At 44.9% G+C, this 18,901-nt stretch overlaps 1 protein-coding gene across 18 annotated transcripts in view; it reads left to right on the top strand.

Annotated features, from left to right (window-relative positions):
- The window catches only part of FGFR2 (fibroblast growth factor receptor 2), a 105,676-nt gene that overhangs the window by 62,654 nt on the left and 24,121 nt on the right, over positions 1-18,901 (top strand). For 9 of the 18 annotated variants that reach the window (XM_087432721.1, XM_087432726.1, XM_087432723.1 and 6 more), the window contains 4 exons: positions 2,095-2,285; positions 3,405-3,552; positions 7,167-7,363; positions 17,283-17,434. In XM_087432721.1, coding sequence (XP_087288847.1) covers positions 2,095-2,285; positions 3,405-3,552; positions 7,167-7,363; positions 17,283-17,434 — 688 coding nt within the window. Of the gene's footprint in view, positions 1-2,094; positions 2,286-3,404; positions 3,553-4,984; positions 5,130-7,166; positions 7,364-17,282; positions 17,435-18,901 lie in introns of all 18 variants that reach the window. The other 9 variants (XM_087432716.1, XM_087432731.1, XM_087432728.1 and 6 more) reach the window with 3 other exon arrangements.

Genomic DNA, 18,901 nt, shown 5'->3' with positions numbered 1-18,901 from the left:
TCATTGAACGTGCAAACACATGCGCGTAAAACTGGAAAACTGAGCCAGAGAAAGAATTGATACGTAAAATTCACTTCTCTATGGGAAGGAGTAAACCACCTCAATATTTGATCGGTACAAAGAAGCATAGTTTATGTGCTTGGCTGGCAGTATCCAGCCCAGAGGACAGCTCTCCTCGTGCTGTTAAGTCTCTTGAGAGGAGGCCTGGTGAGGAGAGTGTGTGCATGGACTTAACTCTGTTGTTCTCACGTGGATGGGGCCAGCTGGGGTTAAACCAGACCTCCATCCCTGCCAGCTGCACGCAGGTCCCTGTGGTATCCAGCTGGCTGCCAGGCCTGACCAGGAAGCTCGCTGTGGCCCATCGCTGGGATGGTGTATCAGCCAGAGAGTGAGGATTTCTGGTGATGTTAGAAGGGATCCCAGCTTTGAGATTTTTCTGCCCACGAAAACTAGGAGTCTCAACTTTTAGGTTTTTGCTCAGCCCATGTGGATGATAGTGGGACAAACGAAAGCCTTCTTTGGGGCTCTGAAATCCTGATCTTTTTAATGTGAAAATGTAGGTGCCTGTGAAGTGATGGGAGATTCTGGAATGAAATGTGCTAAGAGTAACCACTAGCACTTTTTCTTCGTTTTTTAAAAAAAATTTTTTAAAGACCAGCGACAGGCTTATGCAGTAAAATCAATTTGCACATGGTCTGGCTCTTGTCCAACAAATCCCAAAAAATGACATTTTAATCTGAAAGGCCCAGATATAGAAAGGCTTAGATATCTGTCATTCTCGTTTGCTGTTTCCAGCCCAGTGCATGGGATACTCAGGTGCAGTGTGGAGACATCCTTGATGTGTTGGGCTGGTTGGGATCTTGTCGTTTCCCTCGGCAACTTTTTAAGCTGGAGGTGAAAGGCCGTGGTACCCACAGTGTGGGGAGGGAGACGGGAGGATGACTGGTACGTGCAGGTATGTGGGGCTGGGGTGATAACTGTGAGTGGACAGATGATTGGGTATGGGTGGCTCTTGACCGAGCTGCCATGTAGGAAGGTTCCAGTCCGCTTGTGATTATAGTGCCTTTTGGACAAAATCATACAGCAGGCTGGTCTGTTACTTGATTCTTGAAGACCCTTGTGTGTAGTTTTTCATGCACCTTGACATAGTTGACTCTACAAGATTTCTGCAGAGACCACCTCTAAACTGGGGAGGAACGTTTCCAGGCGTAAGATAAGAGGGGGGCTGGTCTTTGTTGAGGACTTTTTCCCTAGAGAGAAAGGTGAGACGAGTGAGAGTGGGAAGTAATTGCTAGCATACCCTCTATGGGGCCTCCTTAACCAATGTCACTTTGTTTCTTTCGATGCCACATCTCAATATGCTAAGGAATGTCTACTTGTGCATCTAGCATTTGGCACACAGCAACACAATATTTATGAAGGAAATGAATGGATGAATAGAACAAAGAATGAATGGAGTAAATTCCACGGTAAAGAGATGAAACCAGTTAGTTGTTCATTTGATCTGTTCATAACTTTGGGCTTTAGCTTTTAGTTTATTTTCTTTTTAAAACAGGGGATGGAAGTCTTCTTAGAGCATCTTCGAAGTGTATTGGGAGACACCGCATTGAGGAGCATGTTGGTATTCAGGGTGACCTTAAAGTTAGTCTTGTCACTTACCTGTGACATTAAGCTATGGTCAAGGTGAGTTTCCAGTGTTATCCCAAATGGAATAAGTGAAGGGGCACCCATTCCCCTGACGTTTGTCTTTGAGATTGTCAAAATAAAATCTCTTCCTTTGTTCATTAGGTGGCCATGGACAACCAATCACTTGAGATATGATAAGTTCTTTTCTCGGTTTTCTAAATAAGTTCTTCTCTCGGTTTTCTAAATAAGGGTCTAAATAAGACCCTTTTACAAGGGTTGTGCTCCAGCAGTCTTCTTTGAAGTCGTTTTTGTTATGCATTGGGCCTCGGTGTTATTTCAAAGGAGTCAGCCAGCAGACTTGAGGCCTTTTTGGCTTGAGTTCACGAACAGCCTTCTGGACAACACAACTTATTTATTCCTTTCTCCCCCTCCCATCGCTGCTCCCCCTTTCTTCCTTCTCTCCATCAGAGCGATCGCCACACCGGCCCATCCTCCAAGCTGGACTGCCAGCAAATGCCTCCACCGTGGTCGGAGGTGACGTGGAGTTTGTCTGCAAAGTTTACAGTGATGCCCAGCCCCACATCCAGTGGATCAAACATGTGGAAAAAAACGGCAGTAAATATGGGCCTGATGGGCTGCCCTACCTCAAGGTTCTAAAGGTGAGGACTTTCTGAATCCGAAGGTACCGACAACTGCGATCTCCTTAATGGGTTTGGCTACAGGTTTTTTGATTTCCTGTTGAATTTGAGAGAAGATGATTCTCCCATTTCACTGGCTAGTAGAGAGTGTGTTGGAGAATTAGCAGATCATTAGGCTTGCTAGTAAAATTTCAGAACGGAACTTTGGGGTTGTGAAAGGACCCCTAAAGTTGGAGTCAGAATAGTTCAGCTACTTATCAGCTCTGAGATCTTAGAGGAGATGTTTAGGCTTAGCTGCACATCTGTGAAAGTGGGGACCATGATGATATCTCCCCCACAGGGCGGTTGTGCAGAGTGAACGGGATAGAGTAGATGGAAGGAGCTTTGTAAACTCTAGGCATTGTGCCAATGTTGATTGTTACGCTGCTGTTGTTTTAATATGACGTTAGGGTCAAATTTTAGTAGCCACCTTTTAGAAACAATTTAGGTTTTCCTTTTAAAGGAAATCTCTTAGTCTTTGAGATTCATTCACACGCGGTTTAGACAATAAACTTTAGAAAATGTTTCTGTGCTCGTGAAATGTTGAACAGGAAACTTTCTTTCTCTTTGTATTTCTTATTTGGTTCCTTGCAAGTCCCTGTGTTAATAGCATCAGCCTCTTTATTTTTTAGATCTGTCTTGCTCTTCAGGATGGTGATAGCAAACGGCAGCTAAGTCTGTACAACTTCTTAGCCCACTGCCCACCATGTCTCCCACGTTTAGTTGCTCACAGAGAATGTTCTTAAAAAGAACAGTCTTCCCATAGAACCATAGGTCGCTCAACCAAGAACTCTCAACCAATGAGATGTTCTCTCCAGCTGAGAATACCAAGGATCAAAAGAGCTGGACAAAGATGACCATCCTGGGGTACTGCTAATCCATTCTGCTAGGTATTGATCACACCCTTCCACCCCTCTCAAGAGCACCGGCTCACTTCCACTGTGCACCAGTTGACTTGTTCTTTCTAAACCCACAGCCCTTTAATGCTGCTGTTTAGATGTAATGGAGGTTGTTTTTTTGTGGTGTGTTGGTGGTGGGACCCTAGACAGTGCGAAGTCCTTCTCGGTTGGCCATTACATTGTTCTCCTGTGTCTGTTCCAGCACTCGGGGATAAATAGTTCCAATGCAGAAGTGCTGGCTCTGTTCAATGTGACTGAGGCGGATGCTGGGGAGTATATATGTAAGGTCTCCAATTATATAGGGCAGGCCAACCAGTCTGCCTGGCTCACTGTCCTGCCAAAACAGCAAGGTAACAACGTTTTTGTTTTTTTGTTTTTTTTAAAAGAAGGCTGGATATAGAAGCTGAAAGACTTGGTGCTTTGGGAGACTGCAGGCAGCTTATAGGATAACTCTGTGGCCTTGGTATATTTGTAATCATCTTTCTTGGGTGATGCAGCTGGCAGGATGCCAGCAGCCATGGAAAAATGCCCACAATGTTCAAAGTGCTTGCTCTAATTTCTTCTAAAGATTACCTTCCACCTCCATCCAGTTTTTAAGTTGTTCCTTCTGGTTTATCTTGTTTGGGCTGCACATTTCCCATCATTACTACACTTAAACACCATTTTAAGTACACACTTGCATGCCTAGTAAATGGGTGGCATTTGTGCATCAACAGAATTCATACCTCCTTCTGCCCCAAATTTTTAAAGAAATATTGGCACGATAGTATTTGTCCAACAAAGCATCATTTCCTTGGTTGTCGATTGATAGTAAATACTGTCCTTGACTTTGCTAGCCCACATTTGGGGGTTGTCCATCTTACTGAATGAATGTACTGCTGGATGCTATTGAAGGCAGCAGGTTGACTTTCTTAGTTTGTCATGACTCACATTCAAAATACTTATATTGGGCCTGCCCCGTGGCTTAGCGGTTAAGTGCGCGCGCTCCGCTGCTGGCGGCCTGGGTTCGGATCCCGGGCGCACACTGAGGCACCACTTCTCCGGCCATGCTGAGGCCACGTCCCACATACAGCAACTAGAAGGATGTGCAGCTATGACATACAACAATCTGCTGGGGCTTTGGGAGGAAAAAAATAAATAAATAAAATCTTAAAAAAAAAAAAATACTTATATTAAAGAAGAAAAAAAGAGTCAGTTTCTTTGCTACCAAGATCATGCTTTCTTCCATTTTCTTTCAATGCAATGTAAGTTAAGATGGTTATGCAGGGGTAAAGATAACCAGACCCTGGTAACCAACATGACCTTCCATCCTGCTTGGTTCCCACAGAGCTGGAAGGATGTGCAAGGTGTCCACTTGGGCTTATCTGCAGTGTGTGTTTTACAACACAACAGTTTAGGCCGAACCCTCCTTTTCTCAAGGAGGGACTCTGCAGCCAACAGAACCAGAACCCAACGTAGCCTCTTGGGTGCTATCCTTTTGGAAAACCACCCTCAAATCCAAAGCAAAGGGCAAAAGAATGGATTCCTGTGGGTTGATTTTTCCATGTGTTTGATTGCATGCCTGTCTAGGTGGTGAAGCCAGTGTGGTGACGGGCCTGTGGAGGTGAGCTGCTCAGTGTTGCTCAGTGTCTCGGTTGTGGGCTTTGTGGATGGGTTGCAATCGGAATCTTCTGGTGGCCAGCACCCGCTGGAGCCTCCGGTGCGACGCCTCATGGTTCCATGGCCCCCTCCACAATCATTCCTTGTTGTCTAGCCTTCTCTCTTGCTTCCCTTGTTTTCTAGGCCGCCGGTGTTAATACCACGGACAAAGAGATTGAGGTTCTCTATATTCGGAATGTAACTTTTGAGGATGCTGGGGAATATACGTGCTTGGCGGGTAATTCTATTGGGATCTCCTTTCACTCTGCATGGTTGACAGTTCTGCCAGGTATATACTGCTCTTTCTCTCCATGGTTTTTTTCCTTTTCTTGGTTGATTGCTATAAAATTAACACAGCTTCTGTTCTCAGAAATGGCCCCTTTTATCCTTACATAAAGATTTTTAAAAAATGTTTAAAATTATCCCCCAGGGATAAGAAGGGTGCCTTGGAAATTCACTTACAATGAGATCCCACACTCACATTTATGTGAAATTTCACCCTTAAAACCCAAAGGGATCTTATATTTTTAGTGAGTCATTGAGTCAATGTATAAATTCACCCATCCCCATTTCTTTTAAGGAAGAAGTTGAAATTACTTTGGAAAATTCAAAGTAATTTTTTCTCATTTCGAATTCCATTTTGCTACAATCCCATATGTACTTTTATTACTTTTGTTCCGCTTTCTGTTTTTAATGAGATGTAAATAGATGGATGTATGTTGAGGTGCCTGGGGAGAAGCACCTCGAAATGTAGGCTGTACAGAAGCAGTGTGTTACCTCCCTGGGAATCGGTGGCTTGCTGCATGATGCGATAGAAGGGATTCTCAGTTTGCTTTACTACAAAGCATGCTCCTGCCATCTTGGGCCTGATGTTATTTCTGCCCTCTGAGAAATCAACATCTGCGAAGCCCTGTTGCCTAAATATTGCTACTGTCTGAATCTTTAACTGACATCTCTATCCCAAACTTTCTTGATAATCACTATCTATTGTGATGCCTCTGCCTCTTGGTCATTTCCTTTGTGAAACTGCATAGATGATGGTTTGCTAGTTCATGATGTTCCACTCCAGTTATTAATTCCTTATTTTTAGAATACAGTGCCTACCTGCATGCTTACTTTATATCTAGTAAGAATGAATCGATCATTTCATCATGTGCTGTGCTGCCGAGAGTTTTGACTATCTTGCAAGTATTTTTCTGATTAAAATGTATAAGCTTTAAATAATACCATCGCATCCATTTTTCCTTTTGTTGTGAGTCTGCTCTGAATATTTGCTTTGAAACAATTAGATGCCTCTTACATTGAGCTTGCTTTTACTTACAGTACTGCATTCTAGAAGGAAGTGCCTAATTGGCACTTCTTGACCAATTTGCCTGACATGACTAGTGCATTAACTAAGAATGCAGTTTGAGAAAAGTACTGTTTGGAAATACACTGCCTGTAAATTGACCGTTGAGGACTAAAGAAGGAGCAGATATTATTGGAAGTTGATATAAGAACGTGCTAAATTAAGTAATTATATGTATACTCGCATGCAATACCATTTCTATATTTTCTTTAAGAGAAAAGTTGTAGTAACATCAATGTAACCAGATGTGTAACCAGATACACAAAAATTTAAATGGCTATTGATTAAAGAATATTACAAACTTTTTGTAGTATGGACATTATGATTCTCTGTTATAAGCAATTCAATCTTTCTATTAAATGAATTTGTTTGGTTGAATAATATGCTGGACTATATTAAGGAATTTGAAACTTTTTCGGGCCAGCCTACTAGATGAATATTTATTTCCTATCGTATGGAACTATGTTCATCTGGGGAATCACCCTGTCGCATCTTCCTTTGGAAGAGCCCACTCAAATAAGCCGGAGGCCTTGTCACTGTCCCTTCAGAAACAAAAGTGGGCATTGTTCATATTTTAGAATTTTTAGAGGCCGTCGTGGAAGACAGCCTTTTTGTTGTGTGTGTGGTTGACTGTCCTATTCTGCCCAAATGTCTAGCAAAATGTGGCCTCGTAGCCTGCCCTTTTTACCTTGGTGGCATCTGATATATCGCTGGATTGTAGAGGCCCAGTGAGGCTAGAGATAGTGACCACCTGGGCCCTGGTGGTAAAGCGAGGAGCCCTTGGTTATTCACCTGCACCTGGGAGAGGTGTGTGGCGGGGCCATGGACCATGCCATTCTGCAGCATTGAGTTACCAGGAAGCCCATCCATGGGAATAGTTCTGTCCCTTTGATCCCTTTAATTATGTCAGGATGGATCAGTCCGGTATCCTAACTCTGTGGCCTGCTTATCTGTTCCTCCCTGTGATCTGCAATCTAGCTCCCGTAAGAGAAAAGGAGATTACAGCTTCCCCAGACTACCTGGAGATAGCCATTTACTGCATAGGGGTCTTCTTAATCGCCTGTATGGTGGTGACGGTCATCCTGTGCCGAATGAAGACCACGACCAAGAAGCCGGACTTCAGCAGCCAGCCGGCTGTGCACAAGCTGACCAAGCGCATCCCCTTGCGGAGACAGGTAACAGAAAGTAGATAAAGAGTTTGAAGAAATTTACTCCTCCCTGTGCCCCAGCCAGCTCTTGGGTCTTTTCCTCTGCTCCCATGCCATTCCTTCTGTGAGTGTCCCACGTGTCTCTTGGTGACCATGCAGTTAATGTTTGGAGTTTGGAGAGTCGAGTCCTGATGTGTCAATGGGGGCAACCGAATCAAGTTCCAAGGGCAAGAAAGCACAGTGGTGTCAGGGTCAGAGAGCTCACCAGCAGGACTGGAAATAACACAGGGAGGCGATGCCTTTGTGTGTTTGAGACTCAAGTGCAGTGGTCTCTTCGAAGCATAGGCCACTTTTATTTATTTTTTATTTATTTATTTATTTATTTTTGTGAGGAAGATCAGCCCTGAACTAACATCCATGCCAATCCTCCTCTTTTTTGCTGAGGAAGACCGGCCCTGAGCTAACATGTATTGCCAATCCTCTTCCTTTTTTTTTTTTTTTTCCCCTCTTTTTCTCCCCAAAGCCCCAGTGGATAGTTGTATGTCATAGTTGCACATCCTCCTAGTTGCTGTATGTGGGATGCCGCCTCAGCATGGCTGGACAAGCGGTGCGTCGGTGCGCACCTGGGATCCGAACCCAGACCACCAGTAGCAGAGCGCACGCACTTAACCGCTAAGCCACAGGGCCGAGCATAGGCCACTTGTGTCACCTGTGATGTTAGCTTTTTTTGAGACAGGCTTATGCCACTATTTGGAAAGGGAAGGACTCTAGTTCTCTTTAATTTGTTTTTTTAAATGGACGTCAGAAACCTTTGTCCCAGAGGTGAATCTGAATTACTACTTGATTTAAACTGGCCCATGATGTCTTTCTAAATTGAATTTTGGCTCCACCTCTCTGATTCTTAAAATAGAATTGTATGCGTATATTATGTTATTGTTAGTCGTTCACAAGTGCGGCTGTGGATTTGGTGGTAGGATGATTTTCATGTTGAATACGCAATAGGTTGTTTTTAACCTTGTGCTTGGTCTTTGGTGGTAACTTGTTGCTTGTATGTGGTTTAATTTTGCTTTGGAGAGATGATAGAATATGGAGCCCTGTTCCATCCTCTGCCTTAAACTAAAGCCCTGCAAAGCTGACTAGGACAGGAAATGCTTCGACTCTTTCCTCTGTTTTCCTGAAGATGGAAAGGGAAGGCAGATGTGAATGCAAAGTGTTTACAGAAGTATTTGGAAGTTGGTTCTGATAAAGGTGTTTTTTTGAAACAGCGGGTACAATGGCTAATTCAGTAGCTCTATTGCAGTGTGCGTTTTAGTAGAATTTACAGGGTGCTTGTTAAAATTGAGGATTTCTTAGTCTCAGCCCTAGAGATTCTGGTTCAGGTGGTCTTGAATGGGGCCAGGAATCTGCATTTTAAGCAAATCTTTAGGTGATTCTGAAATGTACTTTGAGAAGCTCTGGGTTAATCCCAGCCATGCCCCTCCTGGGACTTCAGGTGGCGATAACATTTTCTGGACAAGGCTTAGGGAGGATTAGGAACCAGTTGGTTAGTGGCAGTTTTGGCACGGATCTGGCTGTTCTCAACTCAGCTCCAAACTCCGGGCTGAATGAGTCCTTGCTGACTTCTTTGAAGCCATGTTTTAAGCAAGTCTTTCTTCATGGGGCCTGAGGATACCATTTGGAATGTATGTCAAGCACAGGTGAATCCCCGAACTGTGTTAAGAGCGAGGGAAAAAAGCTGCCCATTGGGTTACTCCTGCCACCAAGAATGCTGTTGTTCTTAAAATGACACCACTGTCATTCTTGGGGCCAGGAAAGCAGTGATGGGGCCGCTTGCCTGGCACGGCTAGATGATGCCTTCAGTGACCTTCAGATGGTATAGCCACCCCTCCCCCACCCTCCCTCCCTCCTTACCAGTTGCCTCTGGGCCGTTCCTTTGTTTTTTTTTTTTTTTTTTGTGAGGAAGATCAGCCCTGAGCTAACATCCATGCCAATCCTCCTCTTTTTGCTGAGGAAGACTGGCTCTGGGCTAACGTCCGTGCCCATCTTCCTCCACTTTATGTGGGACGCTGCCACAGCATGGCCTGACAAGCGGTGCGTCGGTGCATGCCTGGGATCCGAACCCGGGCCGCCAACAGCAGAGCGCGTGCACTTAACCACTACGCCGCTGGGCCGGCCCCCTCTGGGCCGTTCTTATAGCACTGTCTTGAGAACCTGGCCCCAGGGAGTTGAAAAAGGGACTGATGTTCCCGTCTCTATTATTAGTATTTTTTTTTTTTTCAGGGAGGAAGATTGGCCCTGAGCTAACATCCGTTGCCAATCTTCCTCTTTTTGCTTGAGGAGGATTGTTGCCGCGCTAACATCTATGCCAGTCTTCCTCCATTTTGTATGTGGGACACCGGCCCAGCACGGCTTGATGAGCAGTATGTAGGTCCACGCCCGGGATCCGAACCTGTGAACCCAGGGCCAATGAAGCGGAGCTCGTGAACTTAACCACTATGCCACCAGGCCAGCCCCTATTTTTTTTTTTAATAGGGAAAAATGCTACCTTCTAGGGGAAACTTGTAATTTGGTGTAGCTAGACCGTTGTCCCATAATTATTTCCTCCTCTTTTTTTCTGCAAATGTTGCAAGCTCTTTTTTATTTAATATGAAAGAGGCAGATGCCTTCAAAATCCCCTTGACTCAACCCTAGTCATCATGTTTTCGTTTCTTTCTGGCTGACTGGCTTTTCTTCATTGTCCGCATCCACCTAAGTTGGTAATTTTTCCTCTACTGCCCTGTGTAACTGAAGGGGACATTAGGGTTCTTCCTCCTGTTTTTCTCCCTCCCTCCTTCCTCCCTTCATCATGATTTTCTGAGGACTTGGTCTAACCCAGGTTCCGTGGAAGACGTGGCCTGTCACATTTGCCAGTGGCTCCAGGGTTTTTGGGGGCCTGCATTTGAAATGTAATTGCCTTGTGTTTCAGTAGGGTCAAGTAGTATAAGGGAAGCAGAGAAAGTGGGCAAATACCAGTCCCCTGAAAAATAAATCTCTGGGAGATTGATTTTTTTGGGGGAATGCCGATATACCTCTGCTCTTCATATATGTCAAAATGGGACGCATTTCACAAATGCTCATTTCACAAAGAGCATTTCGTCAGTGAGCACGGCCCCTTTGCTAGAGGAGATGCCTATCAGGTATCTGGAAAAAAGGGAGTTATTGGACTGTAGCTGGAATGAAAAGTCCCAGAAAGGCCAGCAGATATGTTGATGACAGAGAAAATACCACAGGGATGCCAAGCATGCCTTTACCTGGCGACAGGTGAGCCTGTAATCAGATGTCTTAAGGATGAGTTGTTCCCAGGCATTTACGAGGCCACTTTTCACGCTGTGTTTGCCCAACCTCCTCTGTGCCCAGGTAGCATTCGGTGTCTTCGTGATGGAGTCTGAATTTTATCTTCTTGGCCCTATCCTCCCCCCTCCCTGACTTGCATACACACAGCATTTTACTCAACTCAGTCATTGTTCTCCTTTTAGAACAAGAGAAGTTGTTTTTTTTTAATCCCATTGTGAGTTTTTCCTTCTTGACATTTACTAATCCGTACTGGACTTACTGGTGTAAGACAGACATTTCAGTTTGTTGTTTTTTTCCGAGACAAAAATATTTTTCTCCAGTACCTAAGAAGAAATCTTGATCATTTCCCAGTAACCATGAATTTTTGAGACTCTGTGTGCGCTATGATGCTTGAGAAAAGAGAAACAACTTTTTGGTGAAGGAAGGTGGGTGACACGGGGCTTCTCCCTGTTTCGCTTGACAGGGGTAACCCCACATTCAGTGCTGGGTGCTCGGCCACTCTGTCAGGCACTTGCTTACCTGCTCCTACTCCTTTCACATCCACCGTGTTAAAGGGGGACCAGCCAGAGTCAGAGGGTTTCTCTGGCTGGCTGTGGTCCTGGGGTGTTTGTCAGTCAAGTGTCTTTGTGAGCTTGTCAGCTCTCACACAGGTCTCCAGGGCCGCCAGTGGACAGCGTGGTCATTGTGAAGCAGCCTTTGCACATGCACGAGTTAAAGAGGGGGCTCCACTGTCCGTGTTTTGCACAAATCAGTTGGGCGGGGGCGGGGCGGGGGGGCGTTCAGGAGGCTTGTGGTGCTGGGTTTGTTGAATCGGTTTTTCAGAAAGTGAGTACGTTAGGTTCTTTTTCTGGTGCTAGCAGTTTCCATAGGGCAGGATGGAGATTTAGCTGTCTCCATAAACAGCTAGCGTGGGGAGATGCACACGTGCGTGCAGCGCCTACTCTCTCCCACCACCATCAGCATCTCAGAAGGGGCTGCAGGCTATTTTTTCTCAGTCTTTAGTTTCACCCTCTTGGTTGCTGATACCGGTAGATTGAAAACCGGAGAAAAGTCAAGGGCAATCAAGGTCATGTTTTATAACAACATCTTTGAGGCAAATGGCATGTTCCCAGGGATGTCATGAACAGGGCGAAGATCGGGGAGGCAGGTGTGTATGATTCAGGAGCCAGCTCTTGGGGCCATGTATTAATGGTTATTAAACACCCCAGATTCCGGGAAGGGACGTTCCACTTCTAGAAGCTCATTTACTACCTAGCAGCTAAACAGCGTGATCTCGGAACATTCTCCATATTTCGGTCAATCAAGAGGTCTAATGAAACCTCACTGGTTCCAGAAAACATTTGGGTAATTAGAGTGGTCATGGTTGGCTTAACTGGAATCTGCCCTTTCGTGTGAGGGTCCCTCCCTCCCCGGCCTCTGTTTGGCCGTCCTCTCCTCTCAGCCTCCAAACGACAGGACAGTTTGACTAAGATCTGACTTGCGTTTTGCCTGATGCGATCTTCCAGGAAGAACCAGCCCGTCCGGGACTGGTGAGCCATTGCTCTCATAGGTTTACTCCTAGAGTCCTGGGAGGATGTGGGGGGAGGTGGAGACTTGGTAAGGGAGAAAAGCGAGTATCTGATAAACTACCTTGCCTAATTACCTAAATTTCATTATGGAGGGGAAAAAAATACATCCAACCCCAGAAACCCCTTGAACCTTTTGTCTCAGCCACCTGGTTTGAGGTGGTGAAAGCATTTTGTTTGGCCATCGGGGAGTGGTGGGCAGGGCTTGGAGCAAAAGTATATTAACTCTGGAGCCTTATGTTCTGGTTTGGGAGCGTGAAACCACAGCCTGGGAGTCAGCGGGTTTCTCTAGCTGGCTGTGGTCTCGGGTGTTTGTAGTCCTCAGGAATAAACACAAATATTCATCCCTCTCTCTGTGACATCTTTGTTTCTGCCTGCTTTTCTGAGGTCCCCTGGTTGTTCAGTCTAATCTAGTATAAAGAGATAACACCATTTCTTGGTGGCCCTTTAAAAAGAAAAGGAAAAAACCTACCTCCATGCTTAATCTCCCATATGTATTGTGGAAATATACAGACAGCACATTTAGTCAAAAGCTTGATTTATGATGCATGGGAAAGAGATTCTGGAAAGTGAGGAAGCTGAATTGGAGACTGAAAATACGCGCTAAAAAGTGCCCACCAGGCTTTGGGAGTGGAAGACAGTTTATTAGAGTGTTAGCATTTATTGTTTATAAATAATGTAATCATCACTGTCAGTGGAATATTTTTGAATTAGATAAAAAAGGAAACCCTGGAATTGAAAAAGAATATATGATAGGGGAGATTATGATTTTCTGCGGGAAAAAAAGTGATAATCTAATAGTAAATTAGTAAAAGGATTCAAAGGTGGGCAGTGGGAATTACTGGAGGGGCGGGATCTGGGGGAAGGAAGCTTGGTGTTCACGGTGGAATCGCCTGTGAGGGATCGTGCCAAGCCCTGGAAACACGTTAGCTCTGGGAGTAAAGCGGAGTGAAGAGAAAGCCAGTCATATTTTACAGTCCCGGAGGGGATTTTAAAAGCATAGTAAAAATGCATGGAGGTAAAATTAAGATATACCTCCATAGACAGAGCAATTGACTTTTGTAGTTTCTTATACTTTTGGCGTTTTCTTACCTTTTTTCCTTTTCTGTTTTTTACAGAAGTATTTTCCAGATCTGTACATTAACTCTAAACCTCTACACTTAATCTCAACAAAATTTCCATAAGTAATCCTTTTTGTAAACACAATTTTTTTTTATGTTAATCACAGCAACAAAGTTTGTGAAGGTTTTCCATGTTAAAAGCTTTCACATTGAAACCTTGTTGAAACACTCTGGGGGAAGACGTGTATGAATGTGAACTTCTGCCACAGGTTTGTGGGCAAAGGTTCCTTTTGGGTCCTAGGTCAGCTGCAGAACGGTTGACTTCTGACTAATGTTGTTCTGTTCCTAAGCAGCTTGTAAGCCATATTTGTCAAGAGGACGTTTTTACGCTCCAGCTTTCCTCCTGCCCTGGGACTGCCTTCTGACTCTAGGATCCTATATTTCTTGGGTTTGTTCTTCTGCTCGCTGGAGCCCCAGCCCATTCTGGCTGAGAGCAGAGGGTCTCACCTTCCAAACACAGTAAAGCATATCCTGTTCTGCAGTCAGTCCCTGACCCCGGCAGGCTTACTTTCATCCCTTTGCATGCACTGTGACAGCATCTCACACACAGAACAGCCCTAGGCTCCAAATGCTCTGGGTTCCCCAGAGAAGGTGCCCATTATAAGCTTCCTTGGATCTGGGCTGCAAATGATTCTAAAAAGGTGCTAAGAGAAACGATTGTGGTGTGGGTAGCAGATATTAACTGAGTTCTTAGCAGGTGCGAGGCTCAGCACTACACACTTTATGGGTTCAGCCTCCCAGTAACTTTTGTGGGGTAGGAACTGTTCCTGTCTCCTTTAACTCGAGTTTAGGAAGGTTAGATGTCTTCGTGAAGCTCTCACAGTTAGCGAGAGTCAGAACTGGGATGTGGACCCGACAGTTGGACCACACAGCCCCACATTGATGCAGTTGGTCAGGATGCTGCCACCCTACGAGGAGGCCTACATCATCAACAATTAGCAGAGGAAGGGCACCAACTAGGGTTGGCTGCTTGACTGGGGGCAGTCACTGGGGTACCTGCATGGGATGATGCAGAGATACTGCAAAACTCAGCCTGGTGGCTCAGGGAAGGGGTGAAAGCAAGGATTTCGTCATTTTAACATCTGTGCCCATCTTCCTCTACTTTGTATATGGGATGCCACCACAGCATGGCTTGATGAGCAGTGTGTAGGTCCGTGCCTGGGATCTGAACCCATAAACCCTGGGCCGCTGAAGTGGAGTGCGTGAATTAACCACTATGTCAACGGGCTGGCCCCTAAAAAATATTTTTATTGTTAGAAAAAATACATTTTCTAAATGTAAAAGAGATACATATACATGATAATGAAATTCAAATGGTTTAGAAAGTTCTGAAATAAGACTTTTTCTACTCTCTCCCTCAACCCCTAATCTCTCTCTCCCGAGGTGGCCACTGCTGTCTCTTATATATCCTTCCTGAAACTTTTTTTAAATCCTGTGTTCTCATACCTCACCATGGGAAAGAAGGCGGCCTTCCCACATCATGTTCTGTCAGCTCCCTGATGAGAGTGGTGATTTGTGAGAACAAGGCAGGGAAGAGGGACATACCTCTTCACCCAGAACTGTGCCCCCGTTGGTTCCTCCTCCTCTCCATTGGTCACAGCACGCCATGCATTGATCATGGATTTCTGGAAGCCCTGCGAGTCCAGTGGAGATGGGCTATGCTGCTGGACTTGCAGGGGCTATTCTGGCTGTGAAATCTACCGGACCTTGGCCACTTGGGGTTTGTATTTTCTCCCTGGGAGGCTAACTTGTACTGGTTTTCTGAATCTTCTTGCTTGTGATCTTCAAGCACAAGTTCTCACTACAGTGAGCGGTGATTTTTGCCTCTTCTTGTGGGAGCATCTTCTAGATTTTTGTCTTTGAAAACACCAGCCTCCTTTTGCATCCATAGCACGTGGCCCTGATGCAGAACATTAAGATTTTGGGAAGCATCTTTGGCCAAACCCATTCCCGAATCTTTCTGAGCCCTTCCTTGTGGATGGAGCTCACGATGGTTATGTGGTCAGTGGGGAATGTGGAGATCCTGATAATGTTCTGAAAGATCCTGGTTTCTGAGGGCTCCTGCGGCCAATGTCAGTGCATTACCAGTGAATTGGGCCCCATGTGGAGTCTATGGATGGGGTCTTTGAAGTTGTTGTCTGTTTGGCCAAGGTGGGGCCCCTGCCTCATCTGTATCATTAGTGGGGCGCAGAGGTGAATTCCATAGGTATTCACACATTTACCTTCTTCTCTCTTCCTCCTTGCTTCTGCCATTTGCTTCTGCGGCCCAGACACTTTGGTGTGAGGCCTCAGCCTCTTGGAGCCTAGTTTGTCCATGACACCTCTCAGCTCCAAAATTAACGATTCCTCAGTTTCTTTTTGAAAAAGCTTTTGTTTATGATGCTAACAATGAATAAACATTTCTCATACTATCTGCATGATAAAATTTAGGAATAACTCCCCCGCCAAAGACCTCTCAGAAGTCTCAGAAATGTACTCGTGTACATTTTAAAAGATAGTAGAAATTCTGTGTTAAAAGTTGCCTCCTTCTTATTTAAAACTGAAACCAACTTCCTATTCTTAAATTGATTTTTTCCCAACTTCCTATTCAAAAAATGATTTTTTTCCCCCCTCAATCTGTTCTTGGGCATCTTCTTGGGTTTCCCACCTGCATTAAGGGCAATCTGGGTTTCCAAAGGAAAGAATCAAGGCTTTCTGAATAGGATGTTCCCTGGGAAGTGTAGGTCTTTGGTTCCCTGTGGGAATGGTCCAAGCTCCACCCTGTGCAAGTTCATCCCTGCTAAATTGGTTCACCTGCACTTGGTCTTTGCCTCCCTGATTTAAAAGGCGTTTGTAAGCACTGCTGGGGAGTATGGTTGACCTGGGGAGTCATGCAGGGGACAGAACGGAGGTGGCAGGTGGGCTGCATGGACGGGTCCTGTTTAACCCCATAATCCAACTCTCTTGGGCCAAAGTCTTGTTTATGATTTAGGAGAAGGTGGTGTTGAAGCAGCCCATGGCTGGGCCAAGACTGTGTAGTACTCCTCAGCAGTGGCCTTCAAGTGGGCTCTGCACACGTTTTCCTTCACAGAAACCAGCAAAGAGAAGACGTTATATTTAAGAAATAACCATTTTATCAGATGCAGACAGAGGGGAAACGAGAAAACTCACTGAAGCCTTGCACGCTGCCGGGTGGGAGAGGAACTTCCCCTGTGATTGTGAAGAAAGATGTGTTTGACTCTTTGTCCCCCATGTTCAATCCACTAGTTTCTGAAACCAAAGTTGACGAGAGGCAGTTGATTTTTACCGAATGGCCTGGGCATCAACCGGTTCCCAGATGGACTGGCGAGAAGCGGAGAATGGCCCCAGGTGCCTGGGGCTCAGGTTCCTTTGAATAAAGGCACTTGGAGCTACTGGGATGCCTCTCACATTCAAATCCTAGAGCAGGTTCCTTGGGATATCCTGCTTTACATTTCAAAGGACAGAAAAAATATTGAAGGGCTGATTGTTCATAAGTTTTTATGGAATTTCATAAGCAAAGAATTGATACATGATCTGAGCTGGTCTATGGTGATATTGATTATTTGGGACTCCGGTACAGATAGAGCAAAAAGACGATAATGAAGCCTGTGGGGTCTATCTCTGTGTCCTCAAGTGACTGTCTTGAGGAGTTAAGACAGAAAGATTTACATTTTGATAAGGCACTGTCTAAAAATGTTGTTTGAAAATCTGGTCTTAGGAACATATAATTTAGATGAAATCTAGTACTGCATAGATGGGAAGACAGAGGAGTTGGAATCCAATGGATTTGGTCCTACATCCATGAGTTTGACAAGCCTCCACTTTTCTTCCTTTGTAAGAGTTGACCCTCTGGCTGGGCTCTGGCTGCCTTCCAGTCTTCTCAGGTGGGGCCAGGATTACATCTGTGTCTTTGCATTTTGTATCCAGGTTTCTGCCGAGTCCAGCTCCTCCATGAACTCCAACACCCCGCTGGTGAGGATAACAACACGCCTCTCCTCAACAGCAGATACCCCCATGCTGGCAGGGGTCTCTGAGTACGAACTGCCGGAAGATCCAAAATGGGAGTTTCCAAGAGATAAGTGAGTACTTCTATTGGGCACATCCCTGGGTGGAGGCTTAGGTCTAAACAGGGATATTGGATTGACAGTTTCTTTTTATGACCCTTAACTGCAAAGATCTTGCTCTGATGATGTCAGTAGGAGTGAGTGAGATTGTATTTCTAAATAACCAACTCCTGGAAAAGAAAAGAATTGATTGTCTCTCTCTCTCTCTTTAGTAGTTCTTTTAAATCAGAGCTACTAAGCCATAGCTGGTCCCCAAACAAGATGGTACCTTGTCAGCATTTTTTTTTTACTTTCTAGACAATTCAAACCCAGTCAAATGGAATGAAAGTGGAATTATCCCATTTAAAAAACAGATCTGACATTCCAGCTTCTGGTCACTAGAACATGACTCTTCTGTAGTTCATTTCTTTGGAGAAATTAGGTGTAGAATATAAATTACCTTAATAATCTGTACTCAATGTTGCTGTTTTTTAATGTTTATTAATGTAATATTGGGCAAAAAAGCTTCAAATATGGTCCTGACATCGAATTTCCTGTGGCCCTTAATATTTTCCTTATTGGGTGACATAGAGGTGTTCCAATCAGATGTTCAGTGAAAGCATGACCAGCTGGGCTCTGGTGAGGGCACGGTCAGGAGCTCTCTCTTGGTCTGGCTTCAAGTCCATGTACTTCGGGCTCTGTCGGGCTGGATTTGAATTCTGCCTCTGCTAGCCAGTGGCTGGGCAACCTTGTGTGAGTTACCTGATGCTCTGAACTTCATTACTATAAAATGAAGGTACAGACCTCTCAGTACCGAGCACAATTCTTGGCTCATGTGAGTTTCCCTCCCTTCCGTTTCCCTACATGTATTGGTAACTTGGGAGCCCTGAACTGTGAACCTCAGCAAGATAGTGGTGCCTAGGTGAAGTCAGGGGGACAGATCTTGGGCTACCAGCCCTCCATCTTCTAGGCAGGGACCAACCCCCAGACCCACCTTTAGAAGTGAAGTATGGTGGTCGCTGAAGGGCCGTCAGCCTGCTTCTGGGGTACCTCTTATAGTAATTAGAGTCCGAATAGCTTGAGAGTAATGGAAGGTGGAAGTCACTGACTATACATCTGCGTCAAATCAACTGGAATAAACTCTTGACTGGCTTTTGTATAGCTAGCCTATTTGTCTTGACATCTGCAGTATCTCCCTGACATTGTCGGAGAAGTGTTTAGTTACTATAGAAAGAACTATACTCAAATTTGGAAATACACAGATAAGCTCTTCCAGAGACTGAATATGACGAGCTCTACTGGGACGGAGAGGTAGCTTACACAGCGCTTGTAATCTTGATTCACATGACTCCAACCAGTTTTGTTTCCCAACAGCCAATTTAGAGCTATTAATGTGCACTGTAAATTAGAGCCAAATAATTGTACAGATATCATTCTCTTAGTGTTAATGCAAGTAATTTCCAGCTCATTTGTATAGTATAGTAAAAAGACCATTCATTCATT

The sequence above is a fragment of the Ceratotherium simum genome, chromosome 6 (genome assembly GCF_057802395.1).
Source record: "Ceratotherium simum simum isolate JZ-2026a chromosome 6, ASM5780239v1, whole genome shotgun sequence".
In the NCBI taxonomy this organism is placed as follows: Eukaryota; Metazoa; Chordata; class Mammalia; order Perissodactyla; family Rhinocerotidae; genus Ceratotherium; species Ceratotherium simum.
The sequence above is the reverse complement of the archived record's forward strand: the minus strand, read 5'-3'. Positions and strand labels throughout refer to the sequence as shown.